Source organism: Pelmatolapia mariae, linkage group LG22, assembly GCF_036321145.2.
Source record: "Pelmatolapia mariae isolate MD_Pm_ZW linkage group LG22, Pm_UMD_F_2, whole genome shotgun sequence".
NCBI classification, from domain to species: Eukaryota; Metazoa; Chordata; class Actinopteri; order Cichliformes; family Cichlidae; genus Pelmatolapia; species Pelmatolapia mariae.
This window is the reverse complement of record NC_086245.2, coordinates 13,899,285-13,919,242: the sequence shown is the minus strand read 5'-3', so window position 1 is coordinate 13,919,242 and position 19,958 is coordinate 13,899,285. Positions and strand designations below refer to the sequence as shown.

The window sequence follows — 19,958 nt, the reverse complement described above, 5'->3', positions numbered from 1 at the left end:
ATAATAATGATAATAATAATAATAATAATAATAATAATAATAATAACGACACACAAACCATTCCTTTAGCCAAAACAACATTTTATTTAGAGAGACAGGGTTGGAGGGTGGAGTTACAGCAACAAACCATCTGTCAACATTAACAGAGGAAATCCATCTGCTGTCCCGTTAAGCCTCCAGATCTCGTTTCCGATCGGGCCGCAGGGTCCGCCGCCGCTGCAGTTTCGAAGGCAGAAGACGCTGATATCAACCGGTCCATCCCCTCCTCTCCCCTTCAGCTCCGGGGAGGACAGCTAGTGCTGCTTCCTCCTGAATGAGCACCCTGCCAACGGAGACAATGACAGTCAGGCTACAGGATTAATGCAGAGCATAGCATGCTGCCATTGTGCTGCACAGCACCGATACAAGAGTCATCGCTTTCAGTCATGTGACTGATTAGGTCAGCTTTAATTTTCCCCATTCCCTGTACACTAATTCAACAAGCCACCGTGAAATCTGCTCTCACTAGCTTTAGAGCGGTAAATAATCTGTTCTCAGCCTTCGAAAGGGGGGAGCCAGTGGTCTAGCTCAACCCTTCTGCAAACTGAGGTTGATCTGGCACCGGAATGAGACTGCAAGACCACGACAGAGGAAGTCCAGTCACTTAGCAGTGCGGCCAAAACGTCATAATGAGTAACTATCAATGCCATTAACTTCCTTCACTGGATTTAGAAACAACACACACAAAATTGTATCGGCATTTCCAGATTAATGACACCCACCTGTGTCAGTAAGACACAAGACAACAGCATTATTTTTCATAAAGAGCAAATTCAGCTCCTGGATGTTGATGTCCTGCATTTTCTGAATGCTATTTGATGGCATCTATAGTTCTGTAGCCTATCTGCTATTCCAGGCTTTAAATGTCTGAAATTATTCCAATCGTAACTTTATTCCAGTTTGGAATAACACATAGCAGCATCACTTTGACAACGAATTTGGTATTACCAGTAAAACTGAGTCTGGATGTGTGACTAACCTCAGTCACTAAAAGAGTATTAAAGTTCTGGCACAGGGGAAAAATGGGTGACAGGACAAACACCCCACCCTGAGGCTCACATTTCCTGTAATTCGTCTAGTGGCATGCCCATTAAAAGTGCAAAAATCACCTCCATTCTAGATATTTCTGCCTCTACCACAAACCCAAACCAAAAAAAAAAAAAAAAAAAAAAAAAAAAAAAAAAAAGAAGTGCATGATACAATCTGTTTATATCAGCAGGCCACTGAATGCCATCCGAGGACACCCCTGCTGTGGATGAACACTGCACACAGATGAATACTGACCCTCTGTGAGACGTGCTTTGCCTCCGGTGGGCTGACAAAGGACTGTAGAGCAGCCCACACACAGCACGACTGTCTGAGCATGGCTGAACACCGTCGTGATCTTGTAGCATCCTGCAAAACAACCACAATAGTTGATAATCCAAAACTCAAACCCCCGCAAACGCTCACAGGTAAAACTCAAACCCCGGGTGACCTGTGTGTGTGTACAGAAAGCGTACCTGGACACTTTACATCCATGAAGTAAGAGTTGGGACTCTGAACAAGACGCTTCTTCTTGTGCCTCCTCTTCTCCTCCTCAGGGGATGGGTGCAACAAGTCTTTTGCGAGCTACAAGATTTAAGAAAAAGAGGAAATAAAAGAGGGTAAGCGTTATTCAACTCATAGAGAGCAACTAGAGAAAATTAAATAATAACACCAAGCTATCAAATTCAAAAGAAACGGCGCTTTATCAGGGACCTTTAGCTTTATTATTTAGCTTAAAAACGCTTCAGTTGCCATGTTTTGCTCGTGCTACGTGCACGTTCAGGCTCCACGATCGGCCTACATTTCTTGGATTAGGTAACCCAACGTGCGCATTTACATCGATCACGAATTGTTCCCCAAATATTCAAACATCCCCGGTAAAATACGTCGAAACCACTCTAAAAGACACAAGCAAAGCGAAAATATAGCTCTGAATATTAGGTTTTCGAGGCTGTATCATCGGTCGTTGAACTGGCTCCATGTTTGCGGTGTGTGCGCAGCCATCTTGTATCACAACGCGCTCGCAAATGCGCCCAAATGGGAACATTTAGTCCCGCCAAACTCAGTCCAAAACCCGGCTAAATGTCTCAAACCGGCACCGATCGAATCGCTGGTCTCTCATGTACACGTTGAGCCGGGCAGTGACTCCCTGAAGGCCCGTTAACTTATAAAAATGTCATTTCGATACTGCCTGTCTATACTCACTGGCATCTTGGCGAGGAAATAGCCGCTGCCGAAAAGGAGGCATTACCGGAAGCAAGGGGCTCATATTGGTAGCTCCTTTGAGCACGAGCCGGACGTGACGAATTTATCAGGATATGGCAGCCATTTTGGAGAGGTCGAAAACCCGCCTTGTTTAGTCTTTTCAGGCCTTTATTTATTTAAGATAAATTTTCTTTAACTTTTTAAGGCAAACACATATAATATATAATAATAAATATAATAATAACAATAATGATAATAAAAATAAACACTATTGATCATATGTAAAAAAAAAAAAAAGCATTTAACATAGTCTACAATTTTGTTATGGATATTCCCAAATCAAATAAAATATATTATAGATTTTTCAGGTATTAGACTGATTGTGTGTAAATTACGATAATTAAACCTTTGTCAGTTTGTTTTAATTTTCCTCGAGAGCCCCCTGGTGGTACCTCGGGGAATGACACCACTGATATGCTCTGCCTTCAGCATCAGAAGAGGCATAAATGTGAAGAAACCATCCAAGGCAACGGTTGTCAAACTGTGGGATGCAGACACCAGAAAAATGAATGCAAACTAATATGACTATATATTTAAGATGATGGGGAAAATAAAGAATATAGGAACACCTGGAGCAGATGTGGAAGGTAAAGTACAAACAAGCATTAAGAGCTGTAACTCCAAAATTGGAATTTTTACATTTATTTATTTATTTTTAGGGAAAATAATGAAAAGTTTGATGATGGGACCGAAATGGAATATTAATTAATTAAAAGCCCAGCACTACAGGATAGTGGATTACACAGTTTGATTCCAGGAGATACAAATCATATAAATCCCTCTAAGGTTATGTCCGGAAGATCATCCAGTGTAAGAATCTGCCTAATCACACGCATGGAGTGGCCTGCTGTGGTGAGCCCTTGTAAATGAGGGCTAAAAGTAGCTTTTATTCAAGTAAATACTGGCACAACAGTGCTGCACTCAAGCAGTCAGATGATAAAAAAAAGTATTTAGGTAAAACAGATTTATTTAGTTTAAGGTAAAAACTTAGATCTTTGTCTCTTGAGTCAAATGTCCTCTATTCTGAAGCCATAATGGTTCAGATCCTGGAGAAAAAAACATCAAAATCCAGGAGGCAAACAGTCTGTAGCAGTACCATCTGTATTACTCAAAGACACTAGCATTTCCCAATGTCCATCTATCCATCCATTTTCTTCCACTTATCCAGTTTGGGGTCACGGACAGGCTGGAGCATATCTCCACTGAAACATGGAAGAAGCAGGGTACACTCTGGCGAGGTTGCCAGTCTATCATATGACTAACACAGAGAAACATACAACCACTCACACTCACATCTATAACCAATTTAGAACCACCAATAAACCTAATGTGCATGTCACCTGAGTGATGGCTGGTAACTGTAAGGTGACTTAACTAAAACAATTAATCTACGCAGTTCTGATTGGCTGCCCTGTTCACTCATATTATTCTCTTTAATTAATTCTGACAAATAATTAAACAGCTGAAATTATTATTATACAATTATACACATATTTTTATTGCTATAAGACAAAGACAAACTGAAGGCCCGTTCTGTCAGCCTCTCTATTCTCCCAGTCCCTCCTCTTCAGAGTTATTTTTTTTCATTGGATCTAAGGCAGCCATCAGTTCCTTTATCTTCACGTAAAACTCATTTCCTGGTGGGAAAATGTTTCTCTGTGAGAGAGAGAGAGATCAGAAATTATAGCAATTAAATGATGTTCACATTAATCAGCACTTATTTTTAGGTAAAATGGAATGAAATGGGAACAACTAATGAAAGACTCAGAGTCTTTCATTAGTTGATAAAAAAATTTATAAAAAGCCAGGATGTAATAAAGCAAAACAGACTTTAATAAATGCTGAAACATAATATAATATAAATAATGTGAAGACAGCGGCTGTGAACGATTTTAAAGTCATTTTTTTGTCTAAATGCGGTTCATGGGAATTGTGCACAGACGCCCACACACAGAGGCGGAGGATCTTGGAGCCATATCAATAAAATTGAAATGTGAAAGCCTTTTTGCTTTGCTTTGTTTTTTAGTTTAATATTTAGGAATAATGTCAAAATGTCAAAAAATAAGTCCAATTTTTTGTGGCGATCAGAGAAGAAGTGCTATTTTTGGCATTCTGAGCATGAAGCGAGCGAGTCAGAGGTGACATTCACCTTCAAATGCCAACTTTATTCCTGACATTTAAAGTTTATTCACAAAACACAAAGAAAAACGTCATCTTCTGATTTATTTGCAAAATTCAACTTTTATATTAAAATGTCACGTTTAGTCTCAAAAATTCCAAAAAGCAAAAGAAAAGAAAAAAACTTCTTCTTTTTTTTTAAACTTCATGTGGCTCTAATACTTTTCGTACAGTGTCAACTTGAGTGCACTGTGAGTGCTACGTACCTGCAGACAGAGACGCAGCAGACCTCCACCCTCGCCCTCGCCCTGCGCTTCAAGTGACGCCAAAAAGAGAGGCAGCGACTTCTCTGTGATTTTGTTTCCTACACAAACACACACCAAAATACTTTATTTCAGTCCTAGCTTAACCCTCAGGTCTTGTTTAAAATCACTACCCTTTCAGCTTGATCGTGGCCAAAAGTGGCCACCTACAGGTTAGGCCTGTAGTTTTTTGTTGTTGTTGTTTTTTTGCTATTTTTTCTGCATAAAGCTTTTAAGTAACTTCAGTTCTTTCCATAAATATAAAATAATTATTACTTTTTTATTTTTTAACCCTTTAAACACCAGTTTGTTTGTCCACTGCACCAGCTGGACGACAACCTCAAATCTCGCAATTTTATATAATTGCATTGCTACTGAAATTTCTTGTATTATTAATAGTAGAGTCTGGGGCATATAATTGATTCACATCAACATTGATAATAATGCATTGTTATTTTAGTGCAGAGAGAGCAAAAACATAAAAACTCCCTCTCAGCTTGTTCGTGGCCACAAATGGCCACCCCTTGTTTACATTTACAAAATGCTATAAAATTCATATATATTAAAAAAAATGTCCAGTTTTTTTTACTTGATTTTTTAGATTAGCATCAGTGCTGTTCATGAAAATCAAAATTTCATTCAAATTCTGAAATTTAACCCTTTAAATACCAGTTAGAGCACATAATCATAACAACTCATAAATAGAGAAAATCATAAAATCCCAGTTTTTTTTCTAAATAATACATGCCATCTGATTTATTTGCTAACCATGATGAAGGTTAGATGCATAGCAATAATTAACAGCATCAATGACATTTATGCAACATTGTTTTTTTCTGCAGTGGCAGAAAAACAAAAAAACTCCCTCTCAGCTTGTTCGTGGCCACAAATGGCCACCCCTTGTTTACATTTACAAAATGCTATAAAATTCATATATATTAAGAAAAATGTCCAGTTTTTTTTACATGATTTTTTAGATTAGCATCAGGGCTGTTCATGACAATCAAAATTTCATTCAAATTCTGAAATTTAACCCTTTAAATACCAGTTAGAGCACATAATCATAACTACTCATAAATAGAGAAAATCATAAAATACCAGTTTTTTTTCTAGATAGTACATGCCATCTGATTTATTTATTAACCATGATGAAGGTTAGATGCATAGCAATAATTAACAGCATCAATGACATTTATGCAACATTGTTTTTTTCTGCAGTGGCAGAAAAACAAAAAAACTCCCTCTCAGACTGTTCGTGGCCAAAAATGGCCACCCCCTGTTTACATTTACAAAATGCTATAAAATTTATATATATTAAGAAAAATCTCCACTTTTTCTGACTTGATTTTTTAGATTAGTATCAGTGCTGTTCATCAAGACCAAAATTTCAAACAAATTCATAATTTTAACCCTTTAAATACCAGTTAAATCACATAATTTTAATGATTTACCTAGGGATAAAAGCATAAAATCCCCATTTTTTTTCTAAATAATACATGCAAACTGATTTATTTTCTAACCATGATGGAGGTTAGATGCATAGCAATAATTAAAAGTATCAATGAGTTTTATGCATCTTTGTTTTTTTGTGCAGTGAGAGAAAAACAAAAAAAAATCCCTCTCAGCTTGTTCGTGGCCAAAAACGGCCACCCCCTGTTTACATTTACAAAATGCTATAAAATTCATATATATTAAAACATTTTTCTACTTTCATTGACTTGATTTTTTAAATTAGCACCGCTTCTAGTCATAAAAACCAAAATATAATTCAAATTCTGATATTATACCCTTTGAATACCAGTCAGATTATGTATTATTATAGTAAAAATAGTAATAAAGTTCCCATCTTTTAGCATATAAATGGTGAAACCTAATATGTTTTTTATCATCATTGCAGGTCAGTAACAGTAACTGTTACAATGATTTATTTTTTCTTTCTTTCTTTCTTTCTTTTTTATTTTTTCGGGGGGTGGGGGAGGCAATGAAAGGCCAAAAGCAATGTCACACATGGTGTGTTAGTGGCCAGAAAGGCAATTTAATTACCAAATAATCCCTGCAATCCCCAATAAAATGATCAAAATTTATATTCCAGTATCTGTGTGCTTCTGTGTGCATCCTCATTTGCAGCAAGATGTACTAACTACATTAGAGTGGTTTTTGTTGGCACACTTTCTACACCTGGTTCAAGGGGCTGCTGTTCGGTTCCTTTCACGCATCCTTTGTTCCCCATCACCGACTGCTGGTTCCTTCGTGGTTGCTGTCAAAAGAAGCATATTCCTCCATTGCTTTGGCATGTGGGATATTGCTGTGGTAGTTTTGGTGAAGCCAAAGTCAGACAACAAAATCTTCCTCTGTTGCAACTGGAGGAGCTGAGGAGGAAGCTCTGGCCCTGTGCCGGTTTTCATCTGAGGAGTTCCTCTGCCAATGTGACCGAAGGAAAGACGTTGTCCTCGGAGCTCCTCCGTCAGTTGGAGTCTGAATCCCATGCCTTTTTTACTTCCTGAGAACTTCCAGTGTTTTCATCCAACATGCTATGTATTGCTTTATTCTGGTGTAGGTTTTATCTCCACTTCATCTATAATCCTCCAATCCTCACACCTTGGCCTCCCGTGCAGGTTTGTAAGGGTGCACAGCAGCTAAAAGATCTCCTTTGTTATAAAAAAGTCAAAAGTAGATCTCAGGCTGCTAATGCAGGACTAGGGTGACCCCTAGTGGGTACTGGATTGTGGTGCAGTCTCTCTTCAGTAGTGGGACCCACGTGGTTTTCCTTTCATGGCGGATCCACTGAGTCGCCGGCTCCTCGGTCTCAGAAAATGCTCCTATGTTCTTTTTTTTGGGGGGGGGGGGGCTCCACCTCCATGCCCCCCAACCCCAATCCTCCCCCAAAGAAGAGGATTCGGGCACTGGCTAGAACTCAACATTAGTGGTGATGCAGTCAGCCTCTTTGAAGATTGTCCCCTCATCTTCTGGAGAGGAGGTTTCTTCATCTTGGGCAGATGTATTTTCTTCCAGGGCAGAGGACTGCTTGCTGTCCTTGCTCTCTGACCAGATCATATAGGCAGTTATTGAAGCAGTGATGATCTAATTGCCATATTGCCAGAATAAATGATCTGGAAGCTGTTAGGCTTACTTACAGCAGTAGCATTGTCTGCACCTGCATAAACTCCAGGACACGTTTACAAATAGTGTTCGTTGTTGTTTGTGCTCCAGCTGCAGCTGCAGGTTTGAACTCTGCAAAATGTCCTGTGATTGGGGTTTTTTTTTGTTTTTGTTTTTGTTTCTAGAGTTGATATTTTGGGTATGGTATCTTTTGATGAAAAATACAAGAGTAAAAGTGCTTTTAACATGAGCTTCAAAGCTAAGTTTGACTGGGAACCTCAAAGCTCAATATCCTGCATCCACAGAAATTCACTGCAGCCTATGTAATGTTTGAATTTATTCCAGTCTATCTTGCAAATACATGTTTGTACTGCAATGTCATGCACAAACACAAACTATTAGATCCTTAAGATCAAACCTATGTCAAAATTGTTTCATTATTTTGGTCCATTGGAGTGTGGTAGGCCATCAAAGGCCGCTACTAGAAACTCAGAATATTACATGAAATTGCTTGCTTGGCCAAAAATGGGTAAATAATGTAATTTGGTAAAAAACATTAAAAACTAAAATTTTCATATGTTGAGTTTAGAATGAAAGCAATTTTACCTAAATCGCATGATATGGTACTGTCAATAACAAGGAATCAAAAAAGGTGGTTATAATGGGTTTCAATTGGCCACAAATGGCCACGATAGAGCCAAGAGGAACAATTTAGTGTATAGTGAATATTATTGACATTATTAAGGAGCTGATGTTGAAAATTAAAAAATCTGAAAAAAATACACACCTTTGGGAAGTTTCATTCCATTTGCATTAACAGAACAAAAATGGTTGAAAAGCGAAAAGCAAAGTGGCCACAAATGGCCAGGATAGAGACCTGAGGGTTAAATGATAATGCATGTCCACACTTGCAAGAAGTCAAAGACAAGTCCTGCCATCAAATCTAACAGTAGTTGTTTTTATCTCTTTTGATTATTTTAAATGTACAGCACTTTGGTCAACAGTTGTGGTTTTAAATGTGCTATATAAATAAATTTGACTTTTATTTTGTGCTTTGACTTTCCTGAGAAGCACAGATAAATGCACCACAGCTGATGACCTGCCAGGTTGAGGGAGGCAAGAGTCGTGTTTCCGGACATGAAGACCTGTCCGTCCCTGGGATGCACCGACGGGTGCAGCAGGGGATTCGCTGGATCCACCAACTCTGCCTGCTCACGGAGAACCGTCAGATCAGCGCCATCATTGAGAATTACATTTTTGCTTCACAAAATGTTGCATCAAACAAACCTCATTCAGGGAAGTATTTGATCTATCCTGCAGGGGGGAAAAAAAGAAAACAAAACAAAGTGAAACCAGTGAAATTTTATACTGTGTTGCGCATCCACATGATGCTCAGCAAACAGAAAACGTTACCTCTTCTGCATGTTGCTTCTCTTTGCCCCCTGCCTTTCCACCTCTAGCCTGAGACGCTCTTGTATCAGTGGCTAGAAAAGATGGCAGGGATAAACGATAAACACAGCTGTCATCTCTCAGAGAACAGAACAAGTGTTTCAAGTGCGACAGGAGCGATTACTTTTCTTGTTTGGCTTTTGGTTGTCTTTGTTGGCGTCCGGTTTCTCGTCTTTTCTGGTTGCTTCCTGTAATAAGAATCAATAGCACAAGATTTGCAGCACACACTAGTTTAAGAATTTGCTAAAAGTCAGTTTTCGCATGAAACCTTTTTTTTAGGAGTGCCTGTGGTCTCTCCTTTGTTGCCACCCAGTGAGGTGGTGCTGCCAGCTAATGTTTGGAGAGGCTCATCCTTCACTAAAGCCTGAAAAAAACAGATCAAAAGTAAACCTGAAAGCGGTTTAACTACATGTGCTGTGAAAGCAGTGCTATTCAGAGTAATAACTTCGTTATTAAAGTCAGTTCAGTGAATGACACTGCCACTCTTACAGCTTGCGCTCTTTTCAGAAGCAGCTTCCTCCTCTCCACTATTTCATCATGAGTTAAGGCAAACTCACCAAGTACCTGAAAAGGGGAGTAGCAAGCACTGGAGGCTTATTAAATTACATTACATAATGCAATAAGATGAATATGATTTAAGACATTTTAACTGCTAATTTAAATGCATTATCTGTCAGTTAAGCTCTGTGATGTAAATTGATACCGCAGCCAGATGAGCAGCTCCTGCATCTCCAATCTGATTGTTGCACAGCGAGAGAAAGAGCAAGGTACGATTCAGCCGCAGGCCCTGAGGCAAAACAGGACGGAGACAGAGACATCAGCTCAGCGGTCACACAGGGGACATACACCAGGGAATATGCCGTCAGTTCTAGGTTATACCTGAGCGATAAGTGCAGCACCTGCATCACCTATACGGTTGAACGCCAGGTTGAGTGACAGGAGGTTTTTGTTGGCAGACCTGGCTGTCGAAAGCGCTGAACCAATCAGGCGAGCGCCTTCATCTCCTATCCGGTTATTTCTCAGAGACAAGTGAGTGAGGCTGGATCAAAGAAACACATGACATTAACTGCTCTTGTGTGCAGAGTGGTGTGTAAATACAGGAAGAGGGTTTTCCAACATTGCTGTTGCTATTTATTAATTTGTTGTTTAAGAATTATAATATGTTGAAAATTTCATTTTTGTAGATGTTTTTTGTTAGCTACTTTGCTTTATTTTGGCTTATTTTCTTACTCACTTGTCAAAATTGCTTTAAAAAGATTTTTCTTTATTTTATTTTTTGGGGCGACTTTGTTGTCAGGTACAGTGAAAAAAATGAGGACTCTATGCAGTTCTGTGAAAAAATAACGACACGCCACAATTCACTAGCTTATAGAAACACCATAAACGGCAACTCCAGAATACTTTGGTTCAGAGAGGACTTCATGGTCTACTCAATGACTGCAAGATGCCCATGTCCTGTGGCTGCAAAACAAGCCCAAATCATCACCTCACCACCATGCCTGGTTTCTGCCAAAACCGCTGTGCATTACGCTCATGACTTTAAACTAGAGAGTGACACCAGTGCTCATGGTGCAGGTACAGTAAATTAGAGTGAGGTTGACAGAAGTGTTCATCATCCAGTGTGCCGTTTTTCAAAGAAATTCAAGAAACCCCAAATGATTTAGAGCACAACTGAGAAAGAAACCTTAGCGTTACTTTTGGGTATGCAACATTCTGAGGTGTACTTTGGTTCCAGCACCACCTCCGCTGATGATCACAATGACCACAATCCTCTGCTTATATCTCAAATGCTCAGTAACAATCATGCAGCTCCTTATTGCTGCAAGATTTCAACACTGAGTACACCATCTGAAGGAGACTGATAGCACTGTGGCAGATGTCTTATCTCATATAGATCAGGCATTTCTTGTGGAGGAGAGTGATATAAGGTGGAGTCGATATGACCCAGCTCATAATTTTATATCACTTGTATTGTTTTCTCTCCTCTCTGCTGTTCAGTTTTTTTTCCTCTGTGTTTTCAATTATTGGAAGGTTAGAAGCGCCGACTTTAAATTATGACCTGACAAAGGGATTTCTAATTTTCGTGATGGATAAAGAGAGGTTTTGTGAAACACAGAAACATTTGAAGCAGTTTTTGTCAGAACTGTCAAAAACATTCTGACACCCATCTCCACAGTGACACCTACTGGCGGCTTTTGCTATTGTCACATCTTAATGCTATTCTGTTGCACTATTGTAAACAAAGCTCCATACTTTGGGGCAGTGTTTCAAAACATTTCCACTTCATAAGCTTGAAACAATCTCAAAACTTTTGTATTGAGCATCCCAACCAGTCTAAGCTGTGTGTTTTTGTGGAGAGTAGTGCTGTATGAACAAGTGTTTTCCACTCTGTAATAGATAAATCTGTTTGGACTGTGGTAATGTGGTTAGCATTGTTGCATAGCAAGAAGGTCCTGGGTTAGAATCCACCATCTGGCCAGGCCTTTCTGTGTGGATTTTGCATGTTCTCCCTATGTGTAGGTTCTCTCTGGGTACTCCAACTTCGTCCCAGGGTTAGGTTAGCAGTGTGAATGGTTGTCTGTCTCTCTGTGTTACCCTGCCTGCGACAGACTACCCTTACTTGGGAGCAGGGGAGTCACATTTGTGTTTCACACTTTGGTGTTCTGTCCAAAAGACTTTGTTCCAGAAGTCTCATGGCTTGTTCAGACATAACTGTGCAAACCTAAGCTGTGCTGCCATGTTGTTGCTGTCATGAACTTTAACATTTAACATGCTAACTGAGGCCTGTAGAGTTTGAGATGTAGTTCTTGCGCTTCTGCATTTTCTCTATGCACTGCACGACCTGAACTTGGGATGAATCACGGTGCATCAGTGGCATTTTGATTATGAACCTGATTTTTAACAAATGGCTACTACAAACATGTTTACATGTGTGACTGTTACGCTACTTACACGCTGTCCTCAGAGAGAAGCAGGTGGTAGCCCTGCTGTGGAAGAACATTGCCTTCCAGTGCCACAACCCTAAGTGAACACAAATCACAGGGGCTGTAACTCTCAGTGCTAAAGCGAAATTTGTCTGCTATTCTACATAATTTCCTGGCATGAAGTCAAAACACATTTGGACCTTTTGTGATGTGGTGCAAAATGCTTGGGGGACAGTGGGTATCTGCTCACCTGAGGCTGGAGCACAGCGGTATTGTGTTCATGAGGGCGACTACCATGCGATCTGTCAGTCCCGCCTGCCAAAACCTGCACAACCGTGGACGAGATTACGCCAACAAACAAGAACAAAACAGTGACAGCTGTAACCTCGTTCGCTGTAACAGGAGTGTGCCTCCCTGCAGCACCTCATTACTCACCCAAGGCTCAGTAGCTGGTTCATGGAGGGGAGCATCTTCTGTAGCGCTCGGAAAATCTGCTCATTCACCCTCCATCCTGTTCATTCATGACATATCCAGTCATCTTCTCACCACATGCTTCAAACAATAAAATGAGCTCACTTCTCAATTAACAAGATCCAATGATGTCTTTCAAACTCTGACATTACACACAACATAGAATGATATGACTGCAGGTAACCCGTGATAACTACAGACTCAGAAACTCAAATTCTTTTAATGTTGAATTAATGGCAAGTACAGTTATAAACCCTCGCCTTCTTTTCCTCTTACCAGAAACCTTCATGCTCCTGGCTCTGTCTTTACTCTCCAGCTCCAGTGTTAGGCAGGGCTTTGAGCAGAAAGAAGCATCACTTGTCTGTAACTGGTAATCTTTAGGAGGAAAATTATTATTAGTAAGAGAGTCTGAGATCATATAAATTATATTTACTGTTTATACTGTAGGAATGAGCATCAAGGAGTAATTCAAAATAATGCTGACCACACTAATACTGCAACGGTTGGTAAAATATTTTACAATATCTGTGTGACTGAAATCTAAGAAATACAGACGACCTGGTGACTCTGTAACAACAAATTCCAGTGAAGCAGTCATGGTCATGCTTACTTCCATGTCTCTTTGTGTTTGTAGATGTGTAATGTTTAACCTCCTGAGACCCTGCACCTTTTGTCCTGCTCAACCTGCTCCATCTCCTGCATGCCAAACAAAATCTTGGGTCTCAAGGGGTTTTATTATTTTGTGCAGAAACATTCCAAATGTTTAGATTACTGATGCCAATATATTCCCATTAATTGACACATTTTTATCATCAATATGGGCTTTAAGTCTCTGCCTCTCCAGTAGTATATTTTTCTACGCTAGGTCTGTTAGCCATAGTTCACCTCAAAATGCTACATGTTGGTAATGTGTGGAAAATACATTCAAATCAAAGCATATAGTATTCAAAAACATGAACACATTTCCATGATCCTTCTTGCTCTAATGTCACAATTATCACAGATTTTATTTTATTTTTTTGTTTTATTTTCTGTTTCTCTGTCAGTGTGATACTACTCAAAGCAGAACCATCTCTTGTTTACCGGTGTCACCTTCAGTTTGACTGGCGGAGGAGGCTGGGAACTTGGCAATGACAGCTGGGATATCCTTCACGTTCAGTAGAGTACATAGCGCAGGGAAGTCAGTCTCTGCATTTCCTGTGCACTGATATTCATCTGTAGGGCAATGGGGATAAGTGCAAATCTCAACTATCACCACAACCACACTAAGTAGAAGAGCTTCATATTTATGCTTACCGAAGGTCTGAACAGGAAGTGTTTCATTTGGAGTCGGTCCTGTAAACAGAAAGGCCTAGAGTCTTGACATAGCATGACAAAATCACCAGCAACTCACAAAGCAAACATCAAAAACTTTCACTTTGATTGCATGAAAAGTTTTCACTGTCAATCATATCTCTATGTAATGTGTGGTGTTAGATTACCACAGACAGCTACACTGCAATCAGTGCTACTTGACAGACTGCAGACAGGAAAACTTATGTTACTAAAACCTCATGATGAACAAACATGTTATTGTGTACTTGTTATGATTGCTTTGATTATGTGATACAGCTGTTTCAAAATAAACCTTCTAAAATGAGATCACATAACTTGAAGTTTTACTTTATTTATTTTAAGAACTTTTTTTTTATCATGTGCTCTATTTTTCAGGGGAAAAAAATAATCCTGTATTTACTAATTTGCTTTTTTCGAAAAAGGTCTGCCATAATGAAAATAAGCTGACATGAGAAAGTAGTATATAAAGTACAGTTTTGATCAGACGTTCACATACACTAATCATGGCCATGAATGTCATGTTAACTTTGGACCTTTAATAATTTCTTTGAACTTTTCTTTTTCCAGGGTGAAATCATTGTACACCACACATCTTTAATAGCTTTTCAAAAACAACCACCGGCTCCACAAGTTTGAATTCATTTTGGATTTTCTCTAATCAACACAGGGTCAAAATATATACATACACTCCCTTAAATCTTTTCATAAGTGGTGCTGAAGGGTCTACAATGTCTTTTAAATTTGAATACGGCCAAGGCGTATTAACTTCTCGTTAGTGATCATGAATAAGTACAACTGATCGTTTCTCTTTGCCAGCATAAAAAGGACTCCTTTGACAGCACTCATTAGATTGACTAATGCTCAGAACAATGCGAATAGGTCTATGGAACTCAGTGAAGATCTAAGAAAGAGAACTGATGATTTTCACAAGGTGGGAAGATCTCTTGGGGCCATTTCTATACAGCTGCAGATTCCAACACAGTTGTATTTAAGTAAAAATGTGATGTGTCACCACTTTGCCAAGAATGTTCAGGAATAACCCACAAACCACCTAGGTTCAAGTCTGCCGTGAACTGGAAAATGCTGGAACACCAGTGTCACTGTACACATCGCAATGGATTGAGAGGATGCCAACGAAGAAACAAGCCCCTACTCTAAAAGCTGGGTCTGTGGCAGTAAATCAACCAAATTAAATGAACTGTGCCACATATCCCAAGAAAAGTGGTTAAATATACAGCCAGAATTATGCCAGAAGCTTGTAGATGGCTAAAAACAAACAAACAAAAAAAAACAGTATCTGGAGTATAAACTTGCTAAGAGACATTTAACCACATATTAGGCGGAGGTGCATTTTAGTGAACCTGTAGGTAAATTCTTGACTTTATGTGGACAAGAGAAAATCCTAAATAAATTCTATCTTGTGCAACTTGTTTTGTTAAAGTCATTAAAGATGTATGTTGTACAATCATTCCACCCTGGAAAAATAATAGTTCAAATAAATAATTATTTGAAGCCCGAACTTACTATGAGATTCAAGCGTATGATATGTAAACCTCTGACCCCAACCGTAATTTGAATGAGTATAAACAGGTATTTTCAAATAACGTTACATATCGAAATAAAAGTTAAATTCTAAGTTGTACAAATGCTTAAAGTAACAACATATTTTTTCAGATAATGTGGCAAAAAATTAAATTACAGCTACGGTTAAGTAGCAGTCCAAGTAAAAAGGAGCTGCCATTCTTCGATAAAAAAACAGGCTAACCTGCGCTTTTCCAGGCCTCGTCTTCAGCGCTTGTTTTATCTTTTGCGTGTTTCTTTCTAGACATGGTTGCGCCTGAAACCACAATTACAGTCACACAGCTAAAAGCGTTAAAGACGATATCGTTTCAGAGAGTTTAATAACACCGCTGTGAGCCGTTAGGGCGTTTGGGGCGTTACTATGGATACTCAAGTTGTATCGCGAGATTTAAGTTCTTGGTTCTTCAACCTTTGGCTCTTAGTGTACTGGAAAAGTATAATTCGTAAATAATTGAGTGAGAATATTATAGTATGTATGGCCCTAAAGTCGGTAACAGCGATAACGAAAACGTTGTTTAACTCGTCTATTGTCAACTACTGTACTATCGCGAGAGCTGAGAGGACTCGTTTACTTCTCGACAAGTCTGTCGTACTTGATACATGAGTTTGTGAGTTTTTGAGCTCCAGAAAACATACTTAAATTACATAAATAATCTGTCTCTCATATGTAATTTTTTTCTCTTTAAAGTGGATCAGGAGGAGTGCTGAGAGAGCCTTATATTAACCCATCACAAGGAAGACTTTTTCTTAAATATATATGTAAATCTTCACCATGTCCTAGCACTATAGTTTTACATATTTGGTTAAATTTCCATAAATTTTCAAACGCCTTACAGGATTATATCTACATTTTTACTCACTGACCTCACTGTATTCACTATTTTCTATTTAATTTAGCTAGTTTTGGATAATTTTGACCTTATTAGGCCTTTTGGTTTTATTCAAGCCATTTTGGTAGTGTTTGTATTTAATGTTTTGGCAGAACAATAGTATCTATATTGGGTATTTATAGTTCTTTTTGTAAATGTGTGTTTGTGAAGTATATGAGGAGTTTTCAAAGGAGACCACCATGAAGTATATTCACAATAATGTAGTGCTTTTATTAAAAAAACAAACAAACAAAAAAAACAAAAACAAATATAAAACAAAAAGTAAAAACCAACAGCATTTTTCATGACTTAAGAATCATAATTACAAACTTTAAACGAGTGGAAGAAGTTTTTTTTCTTTTTTTTTGACAAACTGTACACATCACAAAATGTCCGCCAGTCTGCCATTTACAATGCTTGCATCTTATTTTGTGATTGTCTAAAAATAACTAAACAAATCGCACAAAAAACACACAAATACAAGTACAAGCATCATACAATGACTGCTATCACAAAACGGAACCATTTTCCTATTTGAAAGAAAAAAACAAAGCAAAAAAAAAACCAAAATAACATAATATTGGGCTGACAGCTTTTTTAAATTTATTTTTTAAAACTTTTTCTTTCTGTCACCGTTTAAAAATATCTTAACATTTTTATGTTGGTTTGTTTTTTTAGTGTTCAACACTTTGCAGCAAAAAACAAGGAGCGCAGTTCTCCTTCAAAAGTAATATTAACAATGTTCAGCGACAAAGAGGTCGCTGCTAAGTCACTGTCATGTCCCAATGCCTTCTGTGTCCGTTTGACATTCTTCTCGCTCATGCAGTACATAGGTGAATTTCATTTATAGGCAACGAAACTTCAGCTTACTTTTTTTAATGTCGTCAGGACAGTTGGTGGTGAGATTTCTTGGACATTAAAAAGAAAAAACAATACAAAAACAAAAATCTTTTTCCTCCGAGCTTAAGTGTCTTCAGTATAGTCATACAAACGGAAGAAATTATAATATTATTATTATAATAATCATAATACATTTAGGGCTGAGTCCTGTACAGTACAATAATAAACAAAATCCATTTTCAAGATATTGCTTTTGGAGACACTCCTCAATGTAAAGTGTGTATATTTACATAACTTGGCACTGTACAACTTCCTGATCCCTCTCCTCTCTCCGTCAGTGTCTCATTCTCGTCACATCTCTGTCAGTTTAACGCACCGGGACATTGCAGGCTGTCCCTTTTAAACAGAGGCATTTGGGGGTAGAAAACAAAAAAGGAATCTCATCAAATATCACAATTTCTTTCGAAAACATTCTCCATGGCAACCAGGAAACATAGTTTAAAGACAAAAAAAAAAAAAAACCCTCCCCAGTTCCCAATATACAGTATACACCTCCCCCCCGTCTCACAGAATATAAGAAAATATGACCATCACGATACATTTCATGTTAAGTATTGTTTTTTCCATAGTTTTCTTAAAACTGTTAATTGCCATCGAGCCCTTGATTTTTTTTTAGATTTTTTTAAAAAGGTATATTTTCATGAAATTCTGGCAGAGTGCACACACAAAATAAAACGCGTATCCACGCGCACACACTCGCACACGCAAGGCAGTCGGAGAGCACGGCTGTGTAAGGCGTTACAGTTGGAGCCAGTGTTCCCCCCTCTTCCCACCCCACCCCTGACCCACCCTCCCCGCCTGATTTAGTTAAGCTGGTGAATTATGTTTTACTTCACAAAAAAAAAAAAAAAAAAAAAGAGGGGCAAAGCGGACTGCCTCACGAGACGATTCAAAAATAAACAAGACACTTTTACTGACAAAAGCGCGCACGCTCCATCTTCCCAAACCCCCTCCCTTTACTCTAATAAAACAAACACACCACAGGCCTCTTCTGTTCCTAAATGAGTTACTACAGTATAACAGGAAAAAGATAATAGACTTGCTTCTTTTTTTTTTTTTTCTTCCAGACTGCATCATCCAATACTGTGAGAGTGTTAGTGTGTTTTCATTATAGATACATTACAGAGAGCTTCACAATATCCATGGTACCAAAAGTGCAGTTCACCACCCTTGTTCTCTCTTTCTCACGAGCAGCATCTGAGCGCACCGCTCAACTTTACATTTCTCCTATGCCATTCCTACCCCCAACCCCACAGCCCCTGGGCATTTCTTCTCTCATCCCTTACATTTGTTTCATTGCAGCTAGGTTCCACTAGGGGGAACAATTCTCCAGCACTCATACCCCCCCACCCACAGACTGAATCATTAATCCATCCCTCCCCCTCTATCCATCCTTATTCAGTACCACTTATTTCATTACAGATGCTTGCTAGTGGAATTCATCTACCCATGTTTTCAATGTTCGATGCATTTAAGTGCACGGGTTACAACTCCTATGTTCGTTTTATTTTTCTTTTCTTTTTCTTTTTTTTCCTTTTTTTAAAAAGAAAGTTTTTGCATCATACTACTTAAATAAGCAAGAAGCCTGGGTCAGCTCTCTCTTTGTGCTCCTTGAGAGCTCCTGAAGTCAGTGCTTCCAAACACCCTCCACCCCTCTCAGAGCTGAGACGGCAGTCTTGGAAGAGGTAAACTGGAAGAGGCCCCCAGGGATGCATTGTGGTCCTTAATGGCTGGAAAACCAACAATGCTCATTTCCCTTCTTGCTGTCTTCTCCATTTTCTGCCCCTTGCTCATGACAGTGAAAGGCAGTGTGCTTGACAGGCACGTAGAAACATTATTTTCTGCCTACAAAATCGCTGAATCCGAGCGCCTGCCGCCGCAGGCGCCGCCCTGCGCCTTCCTCAAGGAGATAAGTGACATCAATGGCTGGAGAAAGTTGGAAGGAGAGAGAAAATTAGCAGCTTGGACACAAATAGATGACACAGGGCAGTCACATTAAAGATAAAAAAAATAAAAATAAATAAATAAATAAATCAGCAGCATGGAGGCAAGTTACTTTAAAGGAAAAATGCTTCAAGTATAATCTGTTAAACAGTTAATAAGCAATAAAAATTAAGTCTGATGTTGTACACATAAAATAATAATTCCCAGGGTCGCTTAAGGCAGCTCATTCATTTAACACTGGTACTGGATTAGTAGTATGTATCCACCAAATATGGCTTTGGTACCTTGGCTTAGACATCGATGGGATAGATACTGGCTTTAACATGTTAATCATTTGTTTGTAGTAAGGTAATGTTCTTAACTCAGGTAACACCTCATACCACAGTATCAGTATTTATTGTATTTAGAGTTCTATGTATTGTGGTGCTTAGTTAATCTGTTTCTATTTGAGCTCCTTCTTTTGTGGAGTTTTTAAACATACTGAGGTTTTTCTTTGGTCATATTTCATTTATTCTCATTGAGCTTTTGTTACTTTTTGGGGGGGCAGTAAAAATGGCCTTGGGGTGGATCAAATGCTGACCTCTGCACTTGCCTTGCAGCATATGGATCACTTGCTAAACCCGGTAAGCTAAACT

At 38.8% G+C, this 19,958-nt stretch overlaps 3 protein-coding genes and 1 non-coding gene across 6 annotated transcripts in view; all 4 read right to left on the bottom strand.

Moving 5' to 3' along the window:
- Positions 1-64: 64 nt before the first annotated feature.
- Positions 65-2,343, bottom strand: rps27.1 (ribosomal protein S27, isoform 1). Its single transcript, XM_065471941.1, has 4 exons — positions 2,272-2,343; positions 1,542-1,650; positions 1,324-1,434; positions 65-322 (listed from the first exon to the last, which is right to left on the bottom strand). The coding sequence occupies exons 1-4, from the start codon at positions 2,275-2,277 to the stop codon at positions 294-296; spliced, it is 255 nt and encodes an 84-aa protein (XP_065328013.1). The 5' UTR covers positions 2,278-2,343; the 3' UTR covers positions 65-293.
- Positions 526-655, bottom strand: LOC135933376 (small nucleolar RNA SNORA35). Its single transcript, XR_010573749.1, has one exon. It is a non-coding gene; the product is annotated as a small nucleolar RNA SNORA35 (small nucleolar RNA).
- A 654-nt stretch (positions 2,344-2,997) lies between the features above and the next one.
- lrrc71 (leucine rich repeat containing 71) lies at positions 2,998-15,953 on the bottom strand. The gene is made up of 17 exons (XM_065470655.1): positions 15,795-15,953; positions 13,991-14,029; positions 13,778-13,909; positions 12,971-13,069; positions 12,659-12,734; positions 12,474-12,548; positions 12,252-12,320; positions 10,179-10,338; positions 10,003-10,086; positions 9,789-9,863; positions 9,568-9,663; positions 9,424-9,487; positions 9,264-9,334; positions 9,138-9,164; positions 8,950-9,058; positions 4,716-4,813; positions 2,998-3,987 (listed from the first exon to the last, which is right to left on the bottom strand). The coding sequence occupies exons 1-17, from the start codon at positions 15,856-15,858 to the stop codon at positions 3,877-3,879; spliced, it is 1,449 nt and encodes a 482-aa protein (XP_065326727.1). The 5' UTR covers positions 15,859-15,953; the 3' UTR covers positions 2,998-3,876.
- A 2,228-nt stretch (positions 15,954-18,181) lies between these two features.
- The window catches only part of ash1l (ash1 (absent, small, or homeotic)-like (Drosophila)), a 33,875-nt gene continuing 32,098 nt past the window's right edge, over positions 18,182-19,958 (bottom strand). For all 3 annotated transcript variants that reach the window (XR_010573660.1, XM_065470653.1, XM_065470654.1), the window contains exon 27: positions 18,182-19,305. Coding sequence is in view for 2 of the 3 variants with exons in the window: in XM_065470653.1 (XP_065326725.1) it covers positions 19,214-19,305 (92 nt within the window). In the remaining variant the exon portion in view is untranslated. The remainder of the gene's footprint in view (positions 19,306-19,958) is intronic.